A 27,593-nucleotide genomic window follows, 5' to 3' on the forward strand; every position below is an offset into this window, starting at 1 on the left:
TAAAGGTCATTTTCTAAACTATTTAAACTGTTTGTCATTTTTTGGCCTTTTAAAAGTCATTTTATGCATTTTTTCTACATTTTGGTGAAAGAAGGGACATTTTACATGCAAATGCAACCCTTTGAAGGAGAGAGGTTCCCGACTCTCGTCTCATTGCCTTCAGCGCAATTCTGAACGACTGTGTTTGAAGAAACAAAACAAATTCTGTGCAGTACTGTTGACACAAGCTGTTGTGTAACAATTCAGCTCACACAATGTGATTTCCACCTCTATAAGTAAATATATTGTCGCGAGATGGATTATTGTCAAGAAACAAGGGGTATAAAGTTTTGTGCCCTGTATCGGACATTTTGTCAGGGAAGCAATTTGCATTCTATGGAATTGAAAGTGACTTAACAGCAAGCGATAGTGTTCATTTCAAGTATGCTCCTCTTGTGTCGGTGGAAGCAGAGATAAATTTTTCCCTGTACAAGGAAGGCCCTCTTGTCTGAACACAGAATCATTCACTCTTGAAAATTTGCATAGCCTATGATATTCGTTGTGGGTAACAGTTTCATAGATTGGAGACACATTAAAATCGGATATTTTGTGTTTCGCATGGTTCGTACTTACCAATTGTGTATTGCGGAACATAGTTCAAGGTGTCATTATGCTTTTTACATGAAAACAAACGCAATTTTTCACATTCTGAGTGTTTTTTTCTATCCCTTTCTTTGCTTGCGGAACACACAATATGGCAGGCACATCTTGACTCATGTTGTGGGTATGCAGTGTTTCAACCTACTGCACCGAAAAATACCTACTATCGTGTTTGTCACCGGTGGGAATTATATATTATGCACGGGTAGCTGACTGATAGCCCCACAAACCATTCACGGATAGCCACACGAACCATTTCCGATAAGGTTAGGTTACGTTAGGCAAGCATAGTAAAAAAAGGGGGGGCTGAAACACTGGCAGGGGCTTACGTGATCAAACGTACATAGCATCCAGTTGTCGTAGAGCAAGCAATTGAAAGCCATGGCAATTTTGCATAGGTGAGATATTTATCTTGAATAATACATGATTTCCTGGTCAAATATATTCCACGGTGAAAGAAAATACCTCGCCGAACGTTGTAAACCTTGGAGAAACTCATTTCCGTAAGTAGTTTTCTTGTGTAAAATTGAAGAAATGTGTCTCCGATGTATGAAACTGTTACCTTGTTGTGTACTGCAACTCAGTACTTAAAAGTGTAAAAGATGACAAAAAGTGAACTTTCTTAATTGTACTACCATACGCAATTAACATGTGATAGATACTGTAATGTTAATTTGTAATTTGAATTTCTCTTGGTAGTTCATACATTTATTTTACAAATCTTTCAGAATTTTTAGGTCATTTTTCTAAATGTATAGGGCATTTTCTTGCATGTATTAGATCATAAATGCATTTTTTTAAAGGTCATTTTTTGGCAATTTTAAGGTCATCAAAATCCTAGCCCTACATTACTAAGGTATTCTAACCTACTCATATTGCCATTTTGGTGGAGAATGATACTCGCACATCAAACACATGGACTATGAAAGGAAATTTATTTCTGCAAAACGTGTGTAAGCCTATATGTGAAGATGGTAAAACTTGTTAATTTCCTAGGCAACAGTTAACAAATGCACAATTGCTGTGGAACATGTATATGGAAATATGCCATACAGACAAACTGTACTGCAAGAATAAAGATGTAGCAAGCATTCACTTTATGCCTCTTTAGTGTGCATTTATCCATGCAGACAAATGATATGGTGTCAAAGAGGCGAATATGTAATGAAGATATTGGCATCCTAAAGTGGAAGTTTGGGCTATTTACGTCACCAGTACATACATGTGAAGTAAAGGTGGGTGTGGTTACCCTACACCATTCATTTACTGTAGTAGTGTTTTTTATCGATTTTTATCCCGAATCCGGCAACTGTTATCAACATATTGTGACATTTTCCACAAAAGAACATGTCAAGCAACGAATTACTGACTGCCTCCTTGATAGTAGTATTTAGCTTATTCATATGGCACAACAACTAGATGAAAAACATGGAAATTAAACATTTGCTATCATCTTATGGTTAATTTTATATCCAATTTTATATTCAATGCAGAAAATGCACATTCATAGGAATTCACTTGCGGTTACGTTAAACTGAAAGTCTGTCTGATCATCTCGGACTGCATCATAAGGGGAAAGGAAAAACGCAATGCGTACTCGCTTGTTGGGCTACAGAATGTCAATATATAATTAACACATTTACAATACTACACTGTGTTCTACTGAAGAAACAAACTTCAGATTTATATTTTTTCCTACACTCGTACAGACACCTCCACCTGTGCCTTCAAATCTAAACAAGCACTCTAGCTGCACAGAATGAGAACTGATGCAGTCAACGCATGCATACAAAAATGTTGTTACCTTGCAGCTACAATTGCCGACTCCTCCAACTTCTGTCACTTCAGGGTCTATTACACTGCATACCGCACTATTTAACCACGACAGTGCAAAATGTATGATAAAAACAAGTGTCGCAGTTAACACATCGCCATCTTGATATCTATCCCACAGTGGTTGCCTTCTACCGAAAAAGAAATAGCACCATTTGCAGACACATTAACAGGCAGGACGCACACAAAACAGCAAGCCACACTAAAAACAACACACTGTTCCCACACACTAGTAAAACGTGAATTGTGCACAAACAAACAAAACAAAAGTGAAACAGATATTCACCTCGTTTGTTGTTGACTGGTGATGGCTTTGGTGTCTATGGCTACGGCATCAGTTGCTAACTGGCCGCATCACACAGAGACGGCGCTTTAATATAAATTTTGCTACCGAAAAATCGTTACCTTATCTTCCTTCTCCTTGCAGATTTACTGATTTTTTTCGGCAAAATATGTTCCTGTATTTGTATAAGTCCTCGGTGTTCTTCCAAGAGATAAAATTGAGTACACACTATTCAGCAAGAACTAAATTTTTGTGCGGAAACACTCATTGAACGATTATAGCCGCTGCGTTAATTCTGTCGGTTCCCCAACAGATGGCAGGCAATAACAAGAAACAAAAACAACACATTGTGCACAATCTGGCTCGTTCGCAAGTGTACCTTACCGGTCATAATTGTAATTATTATCCTGACATTTCACTATCAGTAATTTAATTTTTTGAGTAAATAATGTTAAAAATGTTAATGTTAATTTGAGTTTTGATGCATATTCCTAATGTAGAAAGTTTTCTAATTGTCTCAAGACGTTACGAATTTATCCCCTCATGCTGTGAATCTCACTTGTCCGAAGGGTGATGTGATCAGCACCACTCGTCTGCCACCTTCACGCACGATTAACGTATGGCAATTAAAGCCTAGGTGGATTGGCATTTCTCCTTCTCGTAATTCATATTTCATCTAAGATAACGTATCCAATTTTTTTCCATATTTCTCCCATAATAGTGTTGCCCTCTCAAAAAATGCTCCTTTAGTTTGAAGTTATCACCTTCCTGCAAAACTCTTCTTAAAATTTACTGTGACTGAAATGAAATATATACTATTTGTGTAATATAATATAATGTTATGATATTTATTTTCCGGGGGTGTGGCCCCCTTAAAGGGGAAAGGATGCGTGTCCGGAGCAGACGGTATCAGATGATAGATAACATTAAATTAAGTGAGTGATACGCTGACATGAAACGTAAGGTGCAAGATTCGGGAAGCCAGGAAGTCTTATAGAAAGGATGAAGAATTATGGATGAATTATTATTGCGCGTTCCGAAAATCGCACGAGTTTGATGCGTTAAACGAGATAACGTCATCTGTGCAACACCGGATCTACAGATTTTGTGCCCTCCCGCCCAATGTTGTTTGTGTTGCTCATGATGAAAAACTTATTCTAATTAGATTTTTTTTTTACTTCGCGTTTGTGCCTCTTGGCTAATTTGCAAAGATGGGGATGAGGGATGAAATTGATGAATGGGCATTTACAAACAAACATGCCCGAGCGGGATTCGAACCCGGGACCCCTAGCGTCGCAGCGCGATGTGCTAACCACTCGACCACGGGTTCCGGCTTATTCTAATTAGAGAGGTGGGAATTGTATCCTATGCGTACATACGTACGTGCACATACCTCTGAACACTGGCGTACACATAGGGTTGCTGATGGGGCTACAGCTCCTCCCGAAGTTAAAGAAAATCAAAATGTTCAGATGAAAGCAGTAAAGAACACGGTAAAACCAAAGTTGTAAATGCAACCCCCTGTTAAAATGACCCCAGATTACTATTTTGTCTTTGATCAACTTGTTAAACTAAGGTTAAACATAGCAGTTATGAAATATTTTAAAATGTATCCCGCCTCTAAGTGGAATGCAGCTAAGGCTCTGTACGAAAGGTACAAAGTACAGACTTAAAGTATGGTATTGACGGAAGTGACGTCACACAGTACAGTTCGAAAGCGCCAAGAACAGAAGTACGCAAGTGCACAGCTCGCAGTACAGATGGTTGTTGACTAGGTCACGTGGTTTCCGCACTCGTTGTTCATTTGTTTAAAATCACGGAGGTAGAAAGCCACCAACACAGGTTATGGGCCAGTAAGTTGTTTGTTCAAGTTATTCCAATGTGTGGCTACTTATCGTATTTGGCGCTGCGGTCGAAGTGCAATTCGAAAGAGTTTCACTTCCAGTCCACGACTTGAAGACCGCACTCCAAGACCATACTCGGAGGATGCTCGCTTCAAGTACGGTCTTAGTGATGTCCACTTTTACAATTCCAGCCCCCTCCGAAAATAATCGTGAGTATAAAACGCCAGTGCCTCAGAATACTAAAAACATCACAATTTCCCCCCCGGAATTCCTGAGTACAGCAATATAAACAATATACTTCATTTGTCTTTATAAAAGTAGGAAATCGCCTGTACACCTCTCTTCCCCCTTCCTGAAAACCAGCGCAATAATCACATAGAAACAATGCGAATGCCTCTCCATAGTGTGTTTCTCTTTGAGTTGTAACAACGGAAGTTCATATCCGATGAAAGCTCTGCGTGCATTATCATACAGAATGTTCATCCCTTTCAGGAAAGTTTAGCTGCAAAGTCAACAATACACCATCAAATAATATTCCCATTTCAATTCTAAACTGCTGGACTGAAAAAAATATCTTTGTTCTTCACCCTCTTTTCCTACATATTTGCTAATGAACTTCTAACGTGGGCCCGCATCCATTTTGTTGACGTGGGAAATGAAGCGTTTGAAGAAGCATTCACAAAAGAAGAGGAAGAAAAGCGCTCTCAATCATGTAAACTCATTTCTGCAGGGCAGAGTCAGGCCCGTAGCTAGAGGGAGGCTGGGGGGAAACTGCCCCCCTGAGAGCCTGCTTTGCCCCCTGTGAAAAATACGGAACCCATTTCTACCTGGAATTCTCTCTAATCTTTACAATTAGTATATCATGTGTTACTCTAGCATCATAACAAAGACACTTTTTGATTTTGTGATTTATTAGCGTGTATGGGAATCCGTATAATGTCGTATCAGGATTGGGGGGAATTCCCTTCCAGATTCAGACTTCGGGAAATGATTTCGCAATTTTCAGTATCTAGAACAGTTGTGACATTTTGAGTACGGTAGTCTTGTATTAATGGTGCCTAATGTGTTTGGATGATTTTCTTGGATGTGTTACTTGGAAATGCTTAAATTTTTGTTTCCCAAGTCTACCTTTTTGTAATAATGATTCATGTGGTAGACAGAGGGAATGGATATTTAATTTTTGTTACTTAGCGTTGCTTTTCTGCCACTTCTAGCTAATCGCAACAATGACTGATGACGTGAAATTGATGAAGAGACACTCATAAACATTGCCGCAACCACAGGGGGGCTGGGAGCATTGTCCTCCCCTCCCCGAATTTTGAAGTAAAGAAAACAATATTAGGAGAATCTAAGAATAGCAGGACAATTGGATACTCGTGATGGAATTAGTTTTCACGTGTTCCTTGCATTTTTCTTCCAGACGGCCAAGGGCACTTGCAAGGGGCACAGAGGGCCAATTGCCCCCCCTCATCGATTACAATTTTTATACAAGTAAAAGTACATTTCGTAAAATTTTCTTGCTCGCTCCGCTATTCTTATAGTCCAAGTTCAGAGCCAAAGGTATGGGGCGGCAGGAGTCGGCCATGGGAGCCAAACGATCTATATGAAAGAAAAATGTTTAAGAGAATGTCATGGCGCCCCGTAAAATTATTTGCGCCCTATTAAAACAAATTATTTCTATGAAACTTAATATAAAATATTAATGATGACACTGTAATCCAAGTAGTCCTTGATCAATCAAGCGATTCCTATTTGTTTGTCAGGTGTCAAACACATGCATTTCACCTATAATTCACACAATATTTTGCAAAATGGTTAACATACCCAGTAGGCAAACATTGTCTGTGGTGATGCAAGAATCTCCCTTTTGAAGGAAATAAAGAGTCCGTGGTGGACTAAGGGACCCATGTTTTAATGTTTTAGCAAGTAGAAAAAAAGTATTACAAATTTTTACACAGTTCATCAAAGTGTAGATAATATGTAACCATTATTATTTAATTAATTCAATTTTTCTTCCATAACACAACACAATGGTGTTGTTGGATTCTCGTTAGACTCCTTTGTACATAAAAATCTTGCATACTAGAAACTAGAGGGAATCATCATGAAGCATGATTTATAAAGGGCTCCCTTAATCGTTCTGCAGAGAGGCCCAAAGCTGTTGGTACATATTAATCGTCCATTAACATTATCGACCTGTAAATATTAAATAGATACAGTCCTTATTAGCCTATTTATGTTAAACTTTATATTCTTTGGCAATCTGGAAAGGTCATTATCGAAATATTGCTATTTGACGTTGCTCGAAGTTTTTTTTGTTCGTTGGAGTTTTCAAGATATCATCCCTTTTCTGTTACTTACCTCTTTTGCAGGAGGGGGCAACTGCCTCTGTGTAACCTGCTATATCTGCCAATGCGAAACCGTATATTAAAAATTTGCCCCCTCTAGGATTGACTTCGCCCCCCCCCCCCCCCCCCCACTAAGAATTCCTGGATACGGGCCTGGGCAGAGTTCGCTTGAATGGAAGGTTTGTGGTGGCAATTAGTGAGCGTTTTGATGACCATGATGGGCTTGGCAGCAGCAACCTTCACTAAAGTTTCTAGTGCTCTGTTGATTGAATGTCAGTTTGTCCACGACGAAACGAGGCGAACAACCTTCGAGTTTGTGGGTCTCGAGCAGTGGCTCTCAACGTTCGTGAGCCATGGCCAGGTAAATTTGTTTTTCAAAACTCGATGTGCCGATCCAAACAATTTTACTCGTAAATTTCTTAAAAATTTTATACGTTAATTAATATGTGCCTTTCAAATGTAATATTAATAGAGGCACATATTTTTGGTACATAAAAAAGCAACATTTCGGTACTAAAATAAAATCAATTTTGGGTTCAAAAGTGGCAAATAAAATAAAATTTCGCTGTTATAGCGGTGATAGCCTATATAAAATTACATTTTGGTTTTAAAAATGTGAATATGATCCCAAATTTGATTTAAAAACTGCACTTACTACACAAAATAAACATATCCCTTCTAATGGGACATTTATGTTGTTACCAGAATATTAATTGTATTCCTGTACAAAGGGGTCAATTTTTGCGTCTCAAATATTTACAGCAGAATTAATCAATTTTCCGTGAATTGTATAACTCACAGGATAATTATGTCTTCAGAAAGTGTCGCGTCGGTAAATAAACTCTAAATTTCGTGTTTAAAAGTCTATTTCGCATTATTTCGTGACAAAACAGGGTGAGAAAATGCACCTCACACCTTTCAGACACATGAAAAATTAACATTAAAATATGTTACCTCACATTTCGTGTTTACGTCAAAAACGAAATATGCATGCCTCTAACGTATTAATAATTAAATTATGGTATAATCATAGAGAGTATTAGATTACGTCTAGGCTTATTGATAAATATAAAATATGGTTTAGATTAGTTGACAATTAATTTCGTAAGTATTGATTTTTATTGCCATGTTGCATTTCGGACACCGAAAAATTCCAACTAATCAGAATACTTCCACTTCAATAAATTAGTTAATAAAAATTGCTGCGCAAACTAAATTGATTGTGCTGGCCATCCGTCAAATTATAAATTTGGAGGCAGGAAGCAACGCGCCCCATGTTAAATCGTTTGCTCGCTCACCGCCATTGTTGCCTCCGTGGCGGAGTGGTTAGCACATCGCGCTATGACTCCAGGGGTCCCGGGTTAGAATCCTGGCCTGGGCATATAGATGTTTGTGAGTGTCCATTCATCAAATCATTACTCATCCCCATCTTCGCAAATTAGCCAAAGTGGCACAAAAGCGAAGTAAAATAAAGCAAATCAATCAATCAATATCAGAATGTGAGAATTCTCATCACTACTGACGAGAAAGAATTTCTCCTTATCGCAGGTGAACTCCGAAGGAAAGGCCAACTTTCCATTTTGGTTGCCAGGTTGGACTGTAGGTTGCAAAGCTCAGGAGAATCAGGTGCCTGCAGTCTCGTATCACTCCTTGCTTTCGTTTTGATGCCAGTGGGCGGAGCTTATGGTCTGAGTAAGATGGCCGCATGCTGCCGCCCGCATCTACTACAACCAATGACTTCACAGACAGAAGAACATCGCATCGGCTGCTGCAAGCGCACGCGGGCTGGAACATCACCCGCTTGAGTTTCAGGGGGTGATGGCTGGAAGCGCTTTTTCTTTTTCCAGTCAACTTGTGAATGCGGTTTCATTTCTTGCTCTCTGATCGGCTGTTGGAAAGTTACACTGCTCTGATTGTGAGAATATCTTATTTGCGCTGTAGGTTAGGTTAGGTTAGGTTAGGTTAGATTAGAAAGCAGCAAATTTGCGCTGAAAATAGGAAATAAGATATTCTCAGAATCAGAGCACCGTAACTTTCCACCAGCCAATCAGAGAGCAAGAAATGAACCTGCATTCACAAGTTGACTGGAAAAAAAAATTGCGGGCTGGAAGTAGGCTCCAACTACAAACGAAAACTCGAGGTTTACTTTACACTTAAATACTACAAAAAAAACTATAACTAGCTTTATTTGCTTATGGAATATTATTCCTTCAGGTTTTCTGTCGCTTGTTAGTACAACCGTGTGTTGAGCAGGCACCTAGTGTTGCTCACGAGACGGGACATGTCCCGTCTCGTCTCGTGTCTCGTCTCGAAAACGAGACGAGACACGAGACGGGACAAGCCTTTTGAAATTCGAGACGGGACGAGACGGAATGCCTTTCTCGTCTCGTTTTCGAGACGAGACACGAGACGGGACGGGACGGCTTTTGAAAAGTCTCGTCTCGTCTCGAATGTCTCGAAAAAATAAAAGCAAAATTTTTAATCAGTTGCAAATACTTGTTTGCTTGGAATAAAGTATTTCAATTAGAAACGTTGATAAGCGCGTATTAAGTCAAAATAATAAGACTATTCTAGAGTGAGGCATGAATGAATACCTAAACTTATTTCCTATACTCTTTCGAAACACAGCGTTACTCCCCATTTTTTTCAAAAAAATATTCCAGGTTAATAACTTTATGTGACGATAGTACTCCAGATACTAATGCAATTCTGAATAACATCAAGTAAAAGGGCAGGTAGAGAAGGTGGAAGGAGGGGCCAAAAGATCGTGGAATGTCTGCGTCCGAGGTTTATCATGTAAAAATAGTCTCAGCTCTATAGGCTGGAAAGATAAACGGACCGACGGATATGGTTTATTTTTATTATTTAATTTTTACATCAAAGGGTGTACAGAAGTGATTGTTATTAGGAAGTAGGAAAAGCATTGTAGGATACATGGCAGTACAAATTGATAAGGAGTTGTTGGGAAAGTTATTAAGGAGTCCAAGATATTAGCAAGACTAAGAGAACGAGATAATTAGGGACAAATAATCTTGCATTATCCCACTCCGAACAGCTGAGAGCTAAAGAGGAGGAGAAAATACGGGAAATATGGAAAGAAGTAATTTGATGATTTAAGTGTTTACAGGGAACCACGACAAGATTTTACCACATGATTATTTGCACGGGTTGCGAAATTATTAGAATGTTATGGGAATTTCGGAAATGTCTTTGTTGAGAAAATTCTTGTTGTTTCCCTCAGGCATTCTACAGGTGGTTGGATTCGATTTTTTTACGTCCGTTTGAAGATTATTTCCAATGGTTTTTTTTTATTTCTTTATTTCTTATTTAAGGAGAATACTATTCCTTGGATTGTAATAACGAAATACTGAGGCTGATATAGAATAGATTTCAAATGAAGAAAGTGCACTAAGTTCTGTATAATCGTCGCAGAAGGAAACTTTGTTCTATGAGGGGACTCCCCGATGGTACAGTGCTAGCGTCGTCGCCTTGTAATCAAGGGGTCCCGGGTTCGATACCCGGTGAAGGCACATTGTGATTTGAACCCCACTTTAAACTGTGGGCCCAGTCCCGATTAGCCTTTCTGTAAATCAGATGAAGGACTGTTGTAGCTGTTCTTTTTTTTCTGTAAATTTAGCCTTCAAATTTATGAGCAAAATACACGTAGTATCTACTGTCTACATTTTCACTCGTTACTAAACACATTTCACAAGTACTTTTATCAAACTTCAGAGGGAAGCTGACAGCAATGTCAGGGTGGCGGGAGCTTGTTTACGACCAGGGTTTATTCCGAGACTATTTTTCGCCGTTCCCCACTGACAAAGGTTTCGCTTTGAACAATGGACACCGTTGCTTCAGGGGGCAAACACGAAACATAGGGCGAGGTTGACCTGCAGTAGCGGGTACGTGCCATAAATCCAGGCCTAAAGTAGGAATGAAAGTTGATGCAAGGGAGGGGCAATAAAAATTCTGTAATTTGGTTTTCTTGCTGACAGGAAGTTTTGCAGGAAAAGCTGAAAAGGAAAACGGCAGACTTTGAATGAAAGAGGGACAGTGAACACAAGTTCTTTGTATTATTCGCCGACACACAAGCTTCCATTTCGAAGGTGAGGCTATCAGCAGCGAAGTTATTAGAGGGTTGGAAGCAGTGACGACGCCAGAGGGGGGCAGGGGGACGCCCCATGTCAGACACTTCGCCCCCCCCACCCGGGCCCCCAACTGAAGTTTATTAAATATCGAATAAAAAGAGAGTTCATTTATAAGAGTATGACGATTTTCACCTTTTCAAAGTGGTGTATTCTGCATGATATTACTTTCCTGCTTATAATACCAACTTGATTAACAAATATTAATTTGCTTCGTCCAAGATAGGTGATTTCTCATTCATTTATGTCCTGTAATAGCCGAGATTAACCTAAGTTTTAACCAGTCTTAAGAACTGGGAAAAAGTGTTGAATGTGGATGGTTTTAAAACATCACGAATATTTTCAGGACCACAAAACATCATCTGTAGTACGGGCTGACAACGCTAATTATTAAAAGACATTCAAAGTTGATTCAAGATTTGGTTGGTTGGTTGATTTGGTGTTTGAAGTCCACTTTATGCACAGTAAGGCTAATTGGAACTGGACTTATAGTTTAAAGTGCCTCAACTGGGTATCGAACCCAGGACCAAAGGTGATCGAAGAAAACCCGACACTACATGTCAGTTGTTGTGGATTCATCGCGGTTTCTTACTATTCAGGGACTTGAATTTCGAGGTGATGAGTCTGAGGAAACCTTAACAAAGGGGATTTCTTCGATACTCTTGAAGCTAATGAGGGAATATTATTTGGAAATGTATTGAACGTGAACCTTAAAATGCAAATTACACTTAAAATTCGATTCAAAACATATCGCTGGCAGGTATTAGGATTTGCCACTCTTCAATCATTAGATACAGGTTCGCTCTTTCGCGTACATATCAAAATCGAAGAACTTCTTCCCACGAACTCCATAGGTGCCTGTAATTGGGTAGCACAGACATACGTTGGAGTGGTAGAGTAAGAGTAAGTAATGCCAGGGTCAGAATATTTCTTGAATTACGAGATAACTGCAACCTCTGTCTGATTTTTTATCCTGTGATAACATTTCCCTGAAAGGTTTGGTTTGGTTTGAGTTGCTGTTTTAAGTCCACTTTATGCACAGTAAGGCTAATCGGGACTGGACCTACAGTTTAAAGTGGGATCCGAACCACTTGTGCCTCCACCAGGTATCGAACCCGGGACCCCTCGATTACAAGGCAATGACGCTACCACTGCGCCATGGGGGAGGCCTTTCCCTGAAAGGTGAAACACAAATTTTGCCCAAAACTCTTCAGGGTTACGAAGATGGTTGTCCTTAAAATCTTTGAAAAGCCTTGCTCGAAACATAATGCTGGATGCAAACTGCCTCATTTGGCTGTTCTTGCCATTGAGAAGAAATGTCAAGTCCTGGACGTACCAAAGGTGCGCAATGTGTTCTTCAAAGCACATAGAGCAGAATTCTCCTACAGGAGAATTGCACTTCACTAAGTGCCTCACATTGTTTCTAATATCAATGAAGTTTTATGTACGCTACTACTTATAATAATGAGCATAAAATATTAATCAGGAACTGGATGTAACATATTTTGTTGTTATTCAGCAAATATTCAATTCATCACCTTTTTTGACATTAATTTTCTTGCCAGGACAGCTGTTTTTATGCAGATTTTGACGATCTTAACTACACGTAAGCCAGATATTAGCTAATATTCGTGCTGTTATATTACCATTCTTCTACCATCTTTGTAACATTTCATGCAATAACAATAATAGAATTGATTAATTTACATATTCAAGCGAATAGACCTATGAATTATATTAATGCATTAATTTAAACATTTGCTTAATTGTTGTCATTAATGTTATTATTGTCATTTTTTCTGAAACACTTGGCTCAGGCACCCTCCCCCGACATATATTTCTAGATGCGTGCCTGCCGAAGGATAAATTAGATCAAGCGGTGCTGGTACCGGACTTAGTGGCTAAAGGGAAAACAAAGAAGTATGTGCGTCATAAGCTGAACATAAGAAACAGCACAATATCACAAAGAAACACTTTTTGGAACTTATGTCATAGAAGATGTTTAACAATATTAAGAACAATAAATGCTTTCTATTTGTAATATACTAAATATTTAAATTTTAAATAGTCTTTTGTGTCCGTACTACACATTTAAAAACTTTTTTGTTGCTCCCCAGCGCCAAGCTTAGAATTTAAAGAAAAAATGTACATTTTCATAGTGCACGGAAGTTTGACATTCAGAAAGAAAGAAGGTCTATTGGAAAACATTTCAAGACTTCCAAAAGGTATAGCAGTAATGAAAAATAGCACTCACTTATACCGTGTTTGTTACAACCTGTCCGGCTTCCCGCGCTAGCTGATTGCTGGCTTTTCTAGCGTAAACCAAGCGGTGTTGCTGCTGAAGACCGCCTGAACTCCGTGCTGGGGAAAGCCAAAGCCAGGCAGCAAATTAAAATACGCAACGTGACAACAGCGTCTACGTAAGCTCCTCTCTTCTGGCTTCCATTCGCTCCTCGCTGCCCAGCAGACGACTTTTTTCTCGTTTCTCATTGGCACCGAAACTGTCGAGCGATCGCTAACGCGGGAAACGGGACAGGTTCTAACAAACTCGGTATAAATGTACGATGGATAGACAGTTGTATGAAGCGAGAAAACCACAAGGTAGATTTCATAAGATACCAAGCACTCAGTAACTAACAAACTGCATTTTTAATATTAATGTCCTCATGAGTAACGAACCTTATTTATTCTCACCACGCAATGGGTAAAATATTTGGAGCATTATCCCACTTTCCGGAAAAATATTGTGTTTCTGCTACTTTTGACTTTTGTTGGCATTATATCCCGGATCACTTTTACGAGACGAGACGGGACAAAACGAGACGGGACGAGACGAGACGGGACACGAGACGGGACAAACGAATATTTTCGAGACGAGACACGAGACGAGACAGCATTTTCACGAGACGGGACGGGACAGACCAAAGTCTCGTCTCGTCTCGTCTCGTGGGCAACACTACAGGCACCATTGCTTCCTAAATCTTATTCAAAAGTACCCAAAATAACGGCGTCTTCTAATGTTTTGGTCCGACTTCTCCGGTTCTGTCACGTGACCCGGCTTCAGAAAAACCGCGCGATGCTTGCTCCTCCCCCTTCTTAGCTCCATGAGGAGAACCTCTTGCGGCCTGATATAATTTACGGCAGGGCACGGTACCAGGTCTCGGCCCGCAGGTTGAGAAACACTGGTCTAGAGCGAACCAAATCATTTCCCGCGTGAAGCAAACTGATTCCCCCAAGAGCCAAAGCCAGAGCGTGTGTAAATGGATATGACATTCAACATGACGTCATCACGCAGTGCACTTTGGAAAGAAAGAGTTGAACACGAATGATGAAGTCCGGCAAACAAGAAAAAAAAAATTAAAACAATTCTACATACGAAAGTGCATTCAAACTAGTAAAATACAAGTATCACCGTTTACCTTCATATTGAATCGATATGTATGAAATGAATGTCAGGAAACACTGACCTATCTACGATTATCCTGTCAGCAGGCTCCACAGGCTTAATTTGGCGGAGACAAAAGGGTGGGGCACTCCCTCCCCCAAAATTAGGATTATTAAAATCACAAGTTTTTGTCAACCCTGGGACCTGAGAATCAAAGAAATAACGTGTAACAGCTATTTAGCAAAATAGTGCTGCGCGCTATTTCTTATTGACAGCTTGTCGATTCCGTCCCCCCAGTTAAGCTCTAGTTCGATTCTGCCTCTCCTCCGACAAAGTTAGACCCCAAGTTTTGCCCACGACAGGCTCCGATATTAACAGAAGACAATATTGTTTTTCCCTCCATCAAACCCTTGTCGACTCTTCAATTTGCCTGTGTCGTGCTCAGAGGAGTCTCGTGAACGCATGCGGTGCATGCTGCGCATGCGTCAATTGTGGGAAAAAGGACAGCTTGCTCACCGACGACATTCATGAGCATTTCTACATTCTAGTTTCTTCATATAGGAGTAGTATTTCTTTTACACGAGAGCGCTGAACTAAGCTTATATTACATTTCTTGGATCTGAAGTGTCGCATGCATCAATTATGGGAAAGGAATTAGTACTTTCTTTCACTTCAGATCCAAGAAATGTAATATAAGCTTCGTTCAGCGCTCTCGTGTAAAATAAATACTTCTCCTATATGAAGAAATTGGAATGTAGAAATGCTCATGAATGTCGTCGCAGAGCAAGCTGTCCTTTTTCCCACAATTGACGCATGACCAGCATGCACCGCATGCGTTCACGAGACGCCTCGTGCTCCAGATTTCAACCTAGTCGGTAGGGTGTCTGGCTGCCAAGCGGGACAGCCGGATTCGATACCCGGGGTGGGTGATGTAAGGTCGGAATTTTTCCGCTCTTGTCCCTGTATAAAGAAGCTCTGAGGCTCGCTCAACCTCGGTAAACGAGCCCGGAGCGTGGTGCTGCTCGTTAAGACACATGTCTCCGTATTATAATGAGTGAATATAGATCCTGATGAGCCCATTCATATCTTAACCAAAAAGGACAATCACACTAGTAATAAAATAAAATTTTTACATACGAGTAATCTCTGCCCAGAGCTCTTCCTTGTATGGCAGAGGGCCTCCCCGATGGCGCGTACACCTTGTAATCAAGGGGTCCCGGGTTTGATACCCGGTGGAGGCACATAGTGGTTCGGATCCCACTTTAAGCTGTATGTCCAGTCCCGATTAGCCTTACTGTGCACAAAGTGGACTTAAAACACCAACTCAACTCAACTTGTATGGCAGAATTATCGTGTGTTCAGGACAGACGACGCCGGGGTGAAGGAGCAGTGTGCGAATTAACGGGGGGGAGGGGTGCCGGGGATTTCCCCCTCAGGGAAAAAAAATCACAAGCAAAATACAATTATTTTCATCCCTGCCAGGGATGTTTTTATCCCCCTCATATAAAATGATACAATTTCTTAACAATGTATCAAACACAATTGAAAAATCATTCTTGTCGATGAATGGTCCAATCATCAAAGATTTCCATGTCGAAAAGTATGCAGCCTTGTGGATTTAACGAGGGCACCATTCTACAACTGACTAAGCTCTCTGAACATTATGTTAAAGTTTTCACAAGAAACTTGTAGGTATTAGATGGACGTTAAGTTTAAACTTGGCACAAGGAATTTGGTCAGGGCTCTTTTTGTGTATTAGTTTGGGTTCCCTTAGAATGTAAATGTTCTAAGTGTTTCTAAATTACGTGTAAACGTTATCATAAGATTTAATAACCTAGGTTAGAACCAATGTTCTAAGGTTCTTAGAACCGCAAGGCAATATTTGAGTTTACCTGATGTAACAAAGTGAGAATTCGTATACCTAGTCTGTATGTTCAATGAAGTCATGCATATCGAAATGATAAGATATTTTAGACATTACCTTACATCATCTCTATACCCATAATAATATCAATTAATGCCAATTACAAGATTGGTAGTAATAATAATCCTTTTGTCAGTCGAAACACGACACAACTGACGAAACAATAACATTTCTAACATCAGTACATTAATTAAGCTTCTCATTGTACATATAGAAGAAGTTCCTTACACTTGTACATATTGCAAGAGCTTCAAAATCGTGATTATCAGTACAAGGGCAATGATTCCAAACTGTCACAACTCCATTCTGTTTACTTGTTACGTATATTGAAACTTGTCACTACTTAATAATATATAAATATATACATATTTGTTTTACCTGATTTAGAACGTTTTGCATTTTGCTTCGATCCACGACCTTGGTGATATTTTGAGCAACCAGGAGTACTCGGTGCTTTGGAGCATGACGGCTTCTTGTTCTTGGTCAAAAACTCGTACACCTTCTTATCACCGGGCCAACTCATAACTACGCGTAGCGAATTTTAAACACTATTTCTGTTGTTTCCACGTAAACGTCTCGTTTTCGTCAATTATGAAGAATTATCACTCCATGATAACTTACAACATGTCGACTTCCAACAATGAGTAATGTAAAAAGCGTTTTTCATTTTTCAAGAAACTATATCGATCTTTCGAAAATGCTACACAATCTAACAAGGCTTAATGGACCTACTAAAGATGAACATAAAAAAATGGTAAAACTGTCTAGCAATTTTAAACAATAATTTTAATATGTAAAGAATTATACAAATAAAACAATTAAATAGAATCATATCGATAGAAAAGCGAAATCGATTATTTCGGTAGAAAAAATCACAGCATATTTCCTTGGTATACTCTGATTTGGAAAATTTTGCAAGTTCAATTTCTACACGAAGGTTTAATGGTACTTTACGTTTCCACGCGAGACTAAACGATGAAAACTTGTACTCCAACCGTGAAGTCTAATGAATCATCACATCTTGATTACAAACAGAGCCGGGCCTAAGTTTGAGGGGAGGAGGGGGTAGGGGGTTCTCACTGGGGCACAAACCCAAGGCCACAGACTAGCCCGAAGCCCTGTGTTTCAAAGGGCCCTACTACAAGGCAATGGATATTGGGGAAATTGAAAAAAATTATGCAATTTTAGCACTTACAAATGTAATAGATTACTGAAAACTACACTACAAATTAATTCCAAGTACTTCTATGACAATGAACCTCCCCGATGGTGTAGTGGTAGCGTCGTTGCCTTGTAACCAAGGGCTCCCGGGTTCGATACCCGGTGGAAGCACATAGTGGTTCGGATCCCACTTTAAACTGTAGGTACAGTCCCAATTCGCCTTATTTTGCACAAAGTGGACTTAAAACACCAAACTCAAAAAAAAAAAAAAGGAATGACAATGAACTCATTTATAAAATGAAGCCACCGTATGAAATTGACACACAGTTTTACGCAAAAAACGTACTTGAACATTTATTGATTTGGTTTATTTTACTTCACTTTTCTGTCATTTTTGGCTAATTGCGAAGATCAGGATGAGTGACAATGTGATGAAATTGATGAAAGGACACTCGTAAAGAACACCCACGCCGAGGCCGGAATTCGAACCCGAGGCCTCTGGCGTCGTAACGTAGACACTCCGCCACGGAGGTCGGCCCTTACTTGAACATAAACACGTAATGAGATATATTAGGCAAACAAATAAATTATGATTAGAAACGGTTTTCTTTTGTAATACCTTGTCTAATGCTGTAATAGAAATGACACAAACATTACAATTTCGAAATTAACTTCGCCATTTTAAGATCACTTTCTATATGTTCTTGAAATTTATAATTCAATTTCTTAGGTTATTTAAGTCTTGAATTAATGTCAAGGCAGTGCAGTATTAATATGTGCCCCAGGCCTCATACCTCTTAAGACTGACTATGATACAAAGGTTTTATGAAAGGCGAATGTTGAGTATTATTGCAGTAATTTAATAATTATTAAATTTAATTATAATTAAATGCTGTATTTACTTACGAATTGGCTGTCCCTTAATCCTCATTGTTCGTACTTGAAGTGAGAAAACTCAAACTGCACCAAATACCGCACAACAATTGGAGATGCCAAGCTCTCAAAAGCTCAATCTGTTATGGCCTTCGGATGATTCAGAACTGAAGTAATAATTTATGGTAAAGCCTGTCTATCCACTTGCCACGAAATTAAAGTGTTCAAACACACGCTTGTGAATGCATCCGTTTAGTAGCATACAAATAAAAAGATTATGTCACTTTTGTCTTTGAATGTAAAGCAGTGACAGGTCTCGCCATTGGTATCTGTAGAAATATTTTGCAAACATTTGTTTTGGATGAGTCAGATTGTTCTGCTTGAGTTCTTCTTGAATCGAAAGTATAGACAAAACGACATATATTGCGCAGCCAATAAAAATGTTTTACGGATGTAATTAAACCTTATTCAATAAGCATTGTGTGGCCAAATAATAATAATGAAGGTGGAATACATATCTTTCCATCTGACACCTTTTGTTTTATGGAATTTTCGTGAACGAACAATGAAACGGTGAACACCGTACAAACTACGTAGTATCAAGAATAAGCATGCTACTAGTATACAGGGTCTGTATAAAAAGTAATGAGACCATTTTTTTTTCTTTTTGACGCGACTGTACGTTGCAGCGCGCTCGCTCCAGGTGGGTTCAATGGAGGGGAAGCAAGCTTCAGAACACACCTAGCGTCAGTCGCCTACGAGCTTCCGTGCAGTTCGTACCGTTGTTTAAGTGGACCCCTGTCTATAGGCTCGTTCGAAGCCTTGTTCGCGTTGTTCGTGCCATCGAACAACGGTACGCCATTAAATTCTGTGGGGGACTCGGAAAATCGGCTATGGAGACGTTGGCCATGATCCAGCAAGTGTTCGGGAGTGAAAGCCTATCAAAAGCTGCTGTTTTGAAATGGCACAAGTGCTTCAAAGACGGTCGAGAGAGTGTGGAAGACGAATCCCGCACAGGACGCCCGTCCACGAGCAGAACCGAGGACAATGTGCAACGTGTGCGTCATGTGTTGAACTCAGACCGGCGGTTAAGTGTTGGAATGATTGCAGACCGCATAGGAATTGATAAAATAACTGTGCACACCATCATTACCGAGGATTTGCAGATGAGAAAAATCTGTGCCAATTGGAGGCTGCATCATGACAATGCACCAAGCCACACTTGCTTCATGGTCAACGACTACCTGGCCCGGAACGGCATCACAACGCTTCCCCAGCCCCCCCCCCCCTACTACAGTCCCGATCTGGCCCTGGCGGTATTTTTTTCTGTTCCCTCGAGTGAAGACAACGCTCAAAGGACACCGTCATGGGACCGTAGCAGAGGTCAAAGCGGCTTCGACGCGCTGCTTGAAGGACATTCCGGAAAGGACTTCCAGGGCAAAGAGAATGGCTTTGTTCCAGGGCGTCTTCCAAGCGTGGAAAACTCGTTGGCAGAAGTGTGTCGACGCCCAAGGGTCCTATTTTGAAGCATTTTAATGATTTGTAGCGATATCTTCAATACATCCCCCCCCCCCCCGAATTTGGTCCTGTAAATTACTTGTTAACCCATCGTTAACTATAGTGGTCGCATTTCCAGCTGACGGCTGGGAAACAGCGGATCAGCGAACAGTTTAATTTTCTTCGACTAACATCGGGATTTTTCGAGTCACAAGGCACCGAATACTGTTAGCGGGAAGAAACAAATGAGCGTTGCAAAATGTATTGTAAAGCGAGAGAGTTCTCCGATAATGATATCGTGAGCACCAGAAACCAACGGGGGTTAATGGTACAACTGCACACGTGGTCCTGCACAATGAAGTTTACCGAGCGACGACTCACAGGTCGGCATGCAACTGACAAAAACATACGTACGCTTGGCAACGTTGCTTTGTGAGGGTGGTGTTGCCCCTACAATTTTTACTTCGCAACTGAGGTTGTTGACATCCATCGAGCCACACAAACCCGAAGACCATTGGAGGACAGCAAGAGCAGAAATATCCACGAAGGTCAGCCGGCAAATGAGACCAGTATAGTCACTCTTCAATGGTAACATGGAGTTAATTACAACCCTATCATGGTCCAAAATTCCCAAAATATGAGAATTTAGCAACTCCCTCCCCGGGTGCTAATGAACACGAACTTTGGGACCCGGGAGTTTTTATTTTTCCCATAAGGCAGGGACGGCGACAGGGGTGGGCACGGGTGGGCAAGCGCCCACCCAAAAATTCCTGTGCCCACCCTATTGCCCACCCAATCAAATTCACTAAATACATATACTTAGAGATATGTGAATCTTGCAATAAATAAGTGTATTCTGGTGTTCATTACATGTATATTTTACTAATGAATATTATCTATACTAGAAATGTTCACATATCATCATCCCATAAAAAGCTCATTTAACTTTGTCATTAGAAAGCAAAAGGAATTATCCTACTAGAGATCTTGAAACATGAAAACTGTGACCAACTGAATACTTCTAAGATTAGAAGCAGCTAGTAGGCTTAGGAGGCGCAAGATTATGCAGGGTATGGTCAAAATGAGATCAGGGTTTAGGGTGAGCTTGAGGGCTGCAGCTCCGGGCCTTCACTGGGGGAAAAAACATTAGGTACTTCGGATGTGATAAAAAAAAATGTAGAAATACGTATAAGAAACTACCTCATATAGCTTGGCGAAAAGTTATAACTGAAACTGTGGAGGGGATTGGGCTGGGGTCTTGGTGTTGTAAGCTCCAGGTCTTCACATATATAAATCCCGGCCTGCGTATGATTAAAATAATCTCTAAATAAACAAATAAAAACCTTAGGGTTGCTTCCTCCAGCAACACAATAAATTATTTCGACTTTTTAACTAGGTGTACATTGAAATTCCAGAAGTGTCTCTTTCTTTATTTCATTACAATTTTTATATTTATATTTTACATACCTGTCATTTTCAAATATTTACATGGTATACAAAATAACAACTTTGTATGCGTTCTACTAATAAATACTAATAAGAAGCAATCACAATAACCAATACAATACGAAGGTATATTAATTTTGATGTAACAGTTATGTGGGTTTTGAAAAAGCAACAGAATTATTGAATTTATAATGGGTGGCTAATTCTGTATAGAAATCCTAGTTCCACACATACATTTTGAATATCAGTTACATAATCATGCAATTTTTGTTGTGATTAACTTACGTAGAATTAAAACGAAGAAGGGGTTGGAAGGAAAGCTTTGTTTGAGAACTAATCAATCAGGATGAGAATGGGTTAAACTGTAGAAGCATCAGAGGTTCAGCCGAAAAGTCAGCAGAATCTGTAGATGCAGATGAAGTAAAAAAAAAAGGTGTCACGAAGTATCCATTAGAAAATTTTGTTTCTTTGTTTTTAAATCCACTTTTATACTCAGATAGGCTAATCGGGACTGAACCTACAGTTGAAAGTGGAGTCCGAAAGAGTGTGCATTGTGCTTCCACCAGGGTAGGGGGCAGTAAAAGCCAGAACCTCTTCATTATAAGTTGACAACGTTATGCCATTGGGGAAAAAATATACAGAAATAACTCACAGGGAACGTGTTATATTATCACCATAAAAGATGCGTTCATTTAAGAGAGTGTATTGCCAGAAACGAATATTTGAAACTTTCGGAAATAACGTTATTGTTCACGGAGTTAGCTATCTTGATCCAAGAATGAAACAATGTGAAATTGAAATTACAACCTCAACTTTCGAAGGGGTATGAACTAATGAAACTCCTCTTTTGGAAGAGTAAGTTGTTGCTGATTCGACTGATTTGTTCTATGTGAAGTCATTTTTCTGCTAATTTGGCTAATGGCGACGATGAGGTTCAATTGTGATTAGGTGAAAGTGACGAAGGGGGGAGGGGACAAATACACGCTGACATTGAAAATACACGCCCCCACAAATTATTATTTTGACTGTGGTTCCAGGCGCCAGAGACTCGTTCGCCTGCAAGATTAAAGTTTCCAGGGTATACTACGCAGGATAGAGGTTGACATTTGAGCGCTTTCGGAAAGATCACGCCATACAACCCAAGTCGTCTGTGAAAAAAGAGATGAATTACCGGGTATGGGGATCAAATTCGATGAATTCATCCAAAATCACATTCTACAAAATGTAAACTATTTGTTACCTGAGTGCATGTGTTCATCTAACCATACGTGTGTTACTTCTCCCGCATGAGTAACAAAAACTTACTTCAGAAAACGAATTACAACTTAGCTAACAGATTTTTCAATGTTACTTGATTATTACTTTTGGACGATATTTTGTCAAAATAGCCAGCCTTTCATAAGCCTGGGAATACTTTATGCAGAATAAACAAAGAATTGGTTTTTCCGTGTGTGTTTACATTCCCAATAAGACATTAATTTTAATCCAAGTATCCAGTGGCCGCGATTTGGAGGAGGGGGGAGTTCCCCCGCCACATTTTGACACTTGTTGCACCCGCACTATGGCCTCTTAATGCTAAGACTTTTGTACCAAAAAGGTAAACTGTCCTTTCCCCCGGCACCCGATTGCCCTACCTTCAAATATTCAGATACATTTATCAGTTGTAATAACCTTGTAAGCCAAGAAAAGTGATCATTAACCCCCAAGTTTCAGTTAAAAACTCATATGATGAAAATAATATGATCAGGAACATGCATTTAAATTACAAAAAAGTAATTTAATCCTTCACCTTTGTCTACCATCACAATTTCTATCACTGTCGCCTAATATATAAAGTGGAGTAGGTATGTGCCTTGTATTTTTGCACTTGAAGAACGAAATGTTATGCAACCAATTCACATTTATTTCACTACACTGACATGAAGGAAAGAATGTGATTAGAATATATGGCTGCGCACACACAAACACTTTGAAATAATTGTGTCCATCGGAGAAAAAGAAGTGGAACAAGATGCGAGAATAGATTAGAAAAGAAAGAGGGAAGACACCAAACACACACACACTTACATGTGATTTGTGTGTGGATGTCAGTTAAGAGAAACATTTGAAGAATGGAACGAGAGAAAGTGAAAGGAAGAAAGAAGTAACAAGCTGACAAAGAAAGATATAAGAAGCCATTAGGGAGTAAAACAGAAAAGATGAAAAGGAGAGGGAAAAGAAGTGAAGGAAAATCGGGAGTACTTATGCATGTATGTCGTACTAGTACATATATGTGTCTTACATGCATATATACCTATATATATAGTATATATGGCCATATATACCTATATATATAGTATATATGGCCTTACATTTATACCTGCCTTCTTCCATGGGCGGAGTTTGAGCTTTTGCTTTGGGGGGGCAGACTCTGGGAGAAGCATATTATTTACCTGAGGGTTATTGAATATCCCCTAGTTTATAAGGGGTCTGGAGGCCTTCCCCCGGAAATTAAAAAAAACAACTTAAAAACAATGAGTTTTAGGCCTTTTAGATTTTAAAATGTTAAATTTCCTCGCTTAAGTAAACAAATATTAATTAGTATATTGGTTGTCAATTTTAAAAGAAGCAAAACAGTACGATTATTGCATTTTGCATTTCATTATTTTTTTATTGATACAATACTCATATTACTTTAAAAAAGTTACGGTACAATAGTAAGCTTCAGATATTTTAGAAAAAATAAATTGAAAAGTTCTTTCGATGCCTCAGCAGTAACTGTTGACTCAACACAAAGTCATTTTAAGTTTTTCTTTCTTCAAACTGTACACATCAATCAAATCGTCTAAGACCCGCTATTGCGGCGCAATTACCGCACATGCCATCATGCCAAACGTCAAGCTTTGCGGTATGGCTTCATAACAAAATTGTAGTAATTGAACTTAATCATGTCTTATTTTTTTAGTCTTCTTTAAGTTGGGGGAGGCAGCCCCCCTGGCCCCTCCAGAACTCCGCCTATGCTGGACTTAAAACAGCAAATCAATCAATCAAATCAATCAATCAATTTATATCTGCCCACCCTAATCTATCAATATACAACTTCTGCCCACCCGGTCGAAAATTTCTGGCGCCGCCCCTGCCATAAGGATTCCATGCCCTACCTTCTTGTAGGAACATACTTGCCGAACGTCCTCTATTTATTTATTTATTTTTAACGAGTTCAAAGGGGTGCAGATGTAACCGATCTTGACGCACCCCTTATAAAAGTTGACCCGACCTCGCTGGGGAAAAAAAGGCGGCAAGAGACGTTAACGTCTTTTCGAGGGAACGTTTGATGTGCGTTGCAGAGAAGACAGTCCGAGTCAAGTATTGATACGGTTAGGACCCATATCACGTTAGTTATTGGTTTCGCGGGCAAAAAACAAGCTGTGAGTGAACTAATTGCCATGATCTTAGCCGGAAAGAGATATAGTGTGTATAGAATAAACTGTGAGTGAACTATCGGTCTGTGCAGTATCTCTACCAGAACATGTTACTAAAGAAGAGAGGCTACATGTTTATTATGAACCAACGACAGGAGGATTAGAAGATTGAAGACGTCGAACTCGGTGTCAGCAAGATTTGTGTTTTTCCCCCAACTCCCCTTAAGTGTTCACCGTTAGTGTTTTTCAGCGTGTTTATCGCCAAGTGAATTGAATACCTAAGAAGTTACATCGAAGACGTAAGTACTTAGTGAAGTAACCACTAGTTTGGTCTTATGTCTCAAGAAATTCACACCGGAAGCTGACTAATCTGTGTATTCCGGAATCGTTTGTAAACCACAGACGTCAGGTACCTGGGCCTTTAATAAATATTTCTAATACTGTATTTTTTTGGTGTATAAATAATTATATACTTAAATATAAAAATTCACTGCTGGTCTCCTTTTGTGTTATTGACGTTGTTCGAGATCAGAATATAAATAGCACTATTAGTAAAAGCAAAGAAAAAACGATATACAGAAGGTTATGAAAGAGTCTCGGAATACATATTTGTCTTATTGGTATAAAATGATGTACTGTATTTCTGGACCAATGTTAATACGTATAACCTCAGGAATGGATTTCTTTTCAGAAAATGTCAAGATTGTATCACAATTCCAGTAAATAAATGTCTTGGGGTACAGTATAATCACACTTGCAAGTCTCACACTCAGAAATTACGCATTTCTGGACCCATGTTGATCAATATCATCTGAATTTCTTTTCTTCTCTGCGCATGTTAATCCATTCTGAAGTTTTGACCCGTATTTTCATTACACCCTGTGTGTATGTGTGTGTGTGTATAAAAAACGAACTTAAAATTTTCCGTTGCTGTTGCACCTCAAGTGTCCAAGGCCCGTATAAATAGAATTGATCTCCAGAGGGGCTCACGAGTTATCAGGAGTAGTATTGATGTACGCCAACGTCTGTCGCTGCATGGGTGGTCTTTAATTTGTATGTACTTATAACTAATTTGCACGGGTTTTAATTAATTTGCACGTATTTAGAATTCATTTGCAAGTACTTAGAATACTTTACATTTATGTATTTGCATGTTTATAACTTTTTATGAATACATAATTATTTATTTTATGAAAAATATGTATATAGAAGGTAATTAGAGGTACTAAATGTTATGCATATGTTTTTATATTCATTACTGCAAAGTATGTAATGTATAAATCGATAATAATTAATGTTTATAATATTGAAAATAAGTTTTCTATGGTTTATGAACCGCTTTGAATGGTGGTAATGGCTGTAGGTACAGGTGTTAATGGTACGAAAGAAGACGGTCCCGGTACTCGAACCCACGATATGTAACGGTAATAAATATAGTGCATTATGTAATAATGTTATATGGCATGTAATATATTGAGCGGAGACGAACTATGTATAACGTGTGAGCTGAGTCTGATGCCAGACAGACAAGGGTGAACTCCGCGCAGGTAGACGAGAAAGGAATTTGGGGAGTGTGCGTTCAAGGTCAAATGACGTCAGAACGCCAGAACAAAGAAAGAAACCTGATTCACCAATCAGAGAACGCCTCGGTAGATTTTCAGAACCGGTTTTTCCAAGGTTAACCAGTACGCAAGAACAGGAGAAAGGTATGCAATACTGTAGGGCAGGGGAGGGATTGATCCAGACAACAAAGGATGTCTGGAATGCGCAGCAATGGTCAAATATCTGAAGCTATGCGTCGCTTGTAGAACTGGTTTCCGCCGCCAATTAATATTCCGCTCAGGGTTGCCCCAAGGCACAGGACGCTTTAGCGCAGGGTTTTTTTATCTGTACTATGAAGAAGGGAGAGCTATCAGGGACGGGGCCTACAGTTTTCACCATTTGCTTTTATCACGGGGTAACGAACCTAGGACCCTTTGATTACACTGGGGAACAAAAAAAAGATTTTATTTTGCGGCATAAAGTTTAATAACAGTTTCAGCACACAAAACAGCTGTGATTGCCAATTGTATGATTGGTTCAGTTGAATTGACTCCAGTTATAAAAATAAACACACCATGGAAAATGTAGGAGGTAAAATTACTCTACGCTTTTCTCGGTAATATCAAAATTTGATATTGGGCTGAAATTCCCATTAAGAAACTTATTTATTTGTAAATTGTTGCTAGGCAACTTATGAAGCATTGCTTGGCAATATATCGAACACACAACATAGCTTAAGGAAGAATACCAAAACATAAAAATGGTTTCAGAAAAAAATTGACTATGCTGAACATAAGTGGCTCGTGTGTGTGTGTGGATTTCAAGATGGTGAATTTTTTACTAGGACAGCAAAGTGGGTACACAAAGTATCCCTGTTTCCTATGTTTGTGGGATAGTCGTGCTAGAGAAAGGCATTGGACGATAAAAGTTTGGCCCCCAAGGAAAAATATTAGTGGGGAATGCTAATATCATTCATGAACCACTGATAGATAGGGACAAAATCATCCTTCCGCCACTGCATATTAAACTTGGGTTGATAAAACAGTTTGTCAAGGCCTTAGATACAAGTGGTGATTGTTTCAAATATATATGACACACTTTTCCAGGACTAAGTATTGAAAAATTGAAGGCAGGAATATTTGATGGACCACCACAATTTCGTACACTTATAAATGATGCCAATTTTACAACTTACATGTCTTACATCGAATCTGAGGCCTGTCTGAGCTTTGTGTCCGTCGTCAAAAACTTTTTGGGGAATCACAGAGCAGA

General features: G+C 39.4%; 1 protein-coding gene across 11 annotated transcripts in view; it reads right to left on the reverse strand.

Moving 5' to 3' along the window:
• Window positions 1-17,053, reverse strand: part of Rfx (regulatory transcription factor Rfx) — a 232,568-nt gene extending 215,515 nt beyond the window's left edge. For 6 of the 11 annotated variants that reach the window (XM_083112722.1, XM_083112715.1, XM_083112717.1 and 3 more), the window contains exon 1: window positions 16,780-17,052. In XM_083112722.1, coding sequence (XP_082968848.1) covers window positions 16,780-16,924 — 145 coding nt within the window. In that variant the 5' untranslated portion in view covers window positions 16,925-17,052. Of the gene's footprint in view, window positions 1-2,443; window positions 3,052-16,779 lie in introns of those variants that run through there. The other 5 variants (XM_083112718.1, XM_083112714.1, XM_083112713.1 and 2 more) reach the window with 3 other exon arrangements.
• Window positions 17,054-27,593: the final 10,540 nt, after the last annotated feature.

This window comes from Lepisma saccharinum, chromosome 26 (genome assembly GCF_977018435.1).
Source record: "Lepisma saccharinum chromosome 26, izLepSacc3.1, whole genome shotgun sequence".
NCBI classification, from domain to species: domain Eukaryota; kingdom Metazoa; phylum Arthropoda; class Insecta; order Zygentoma; family Lepismatidae; genus Lepisma; species Lepisma saccharinum.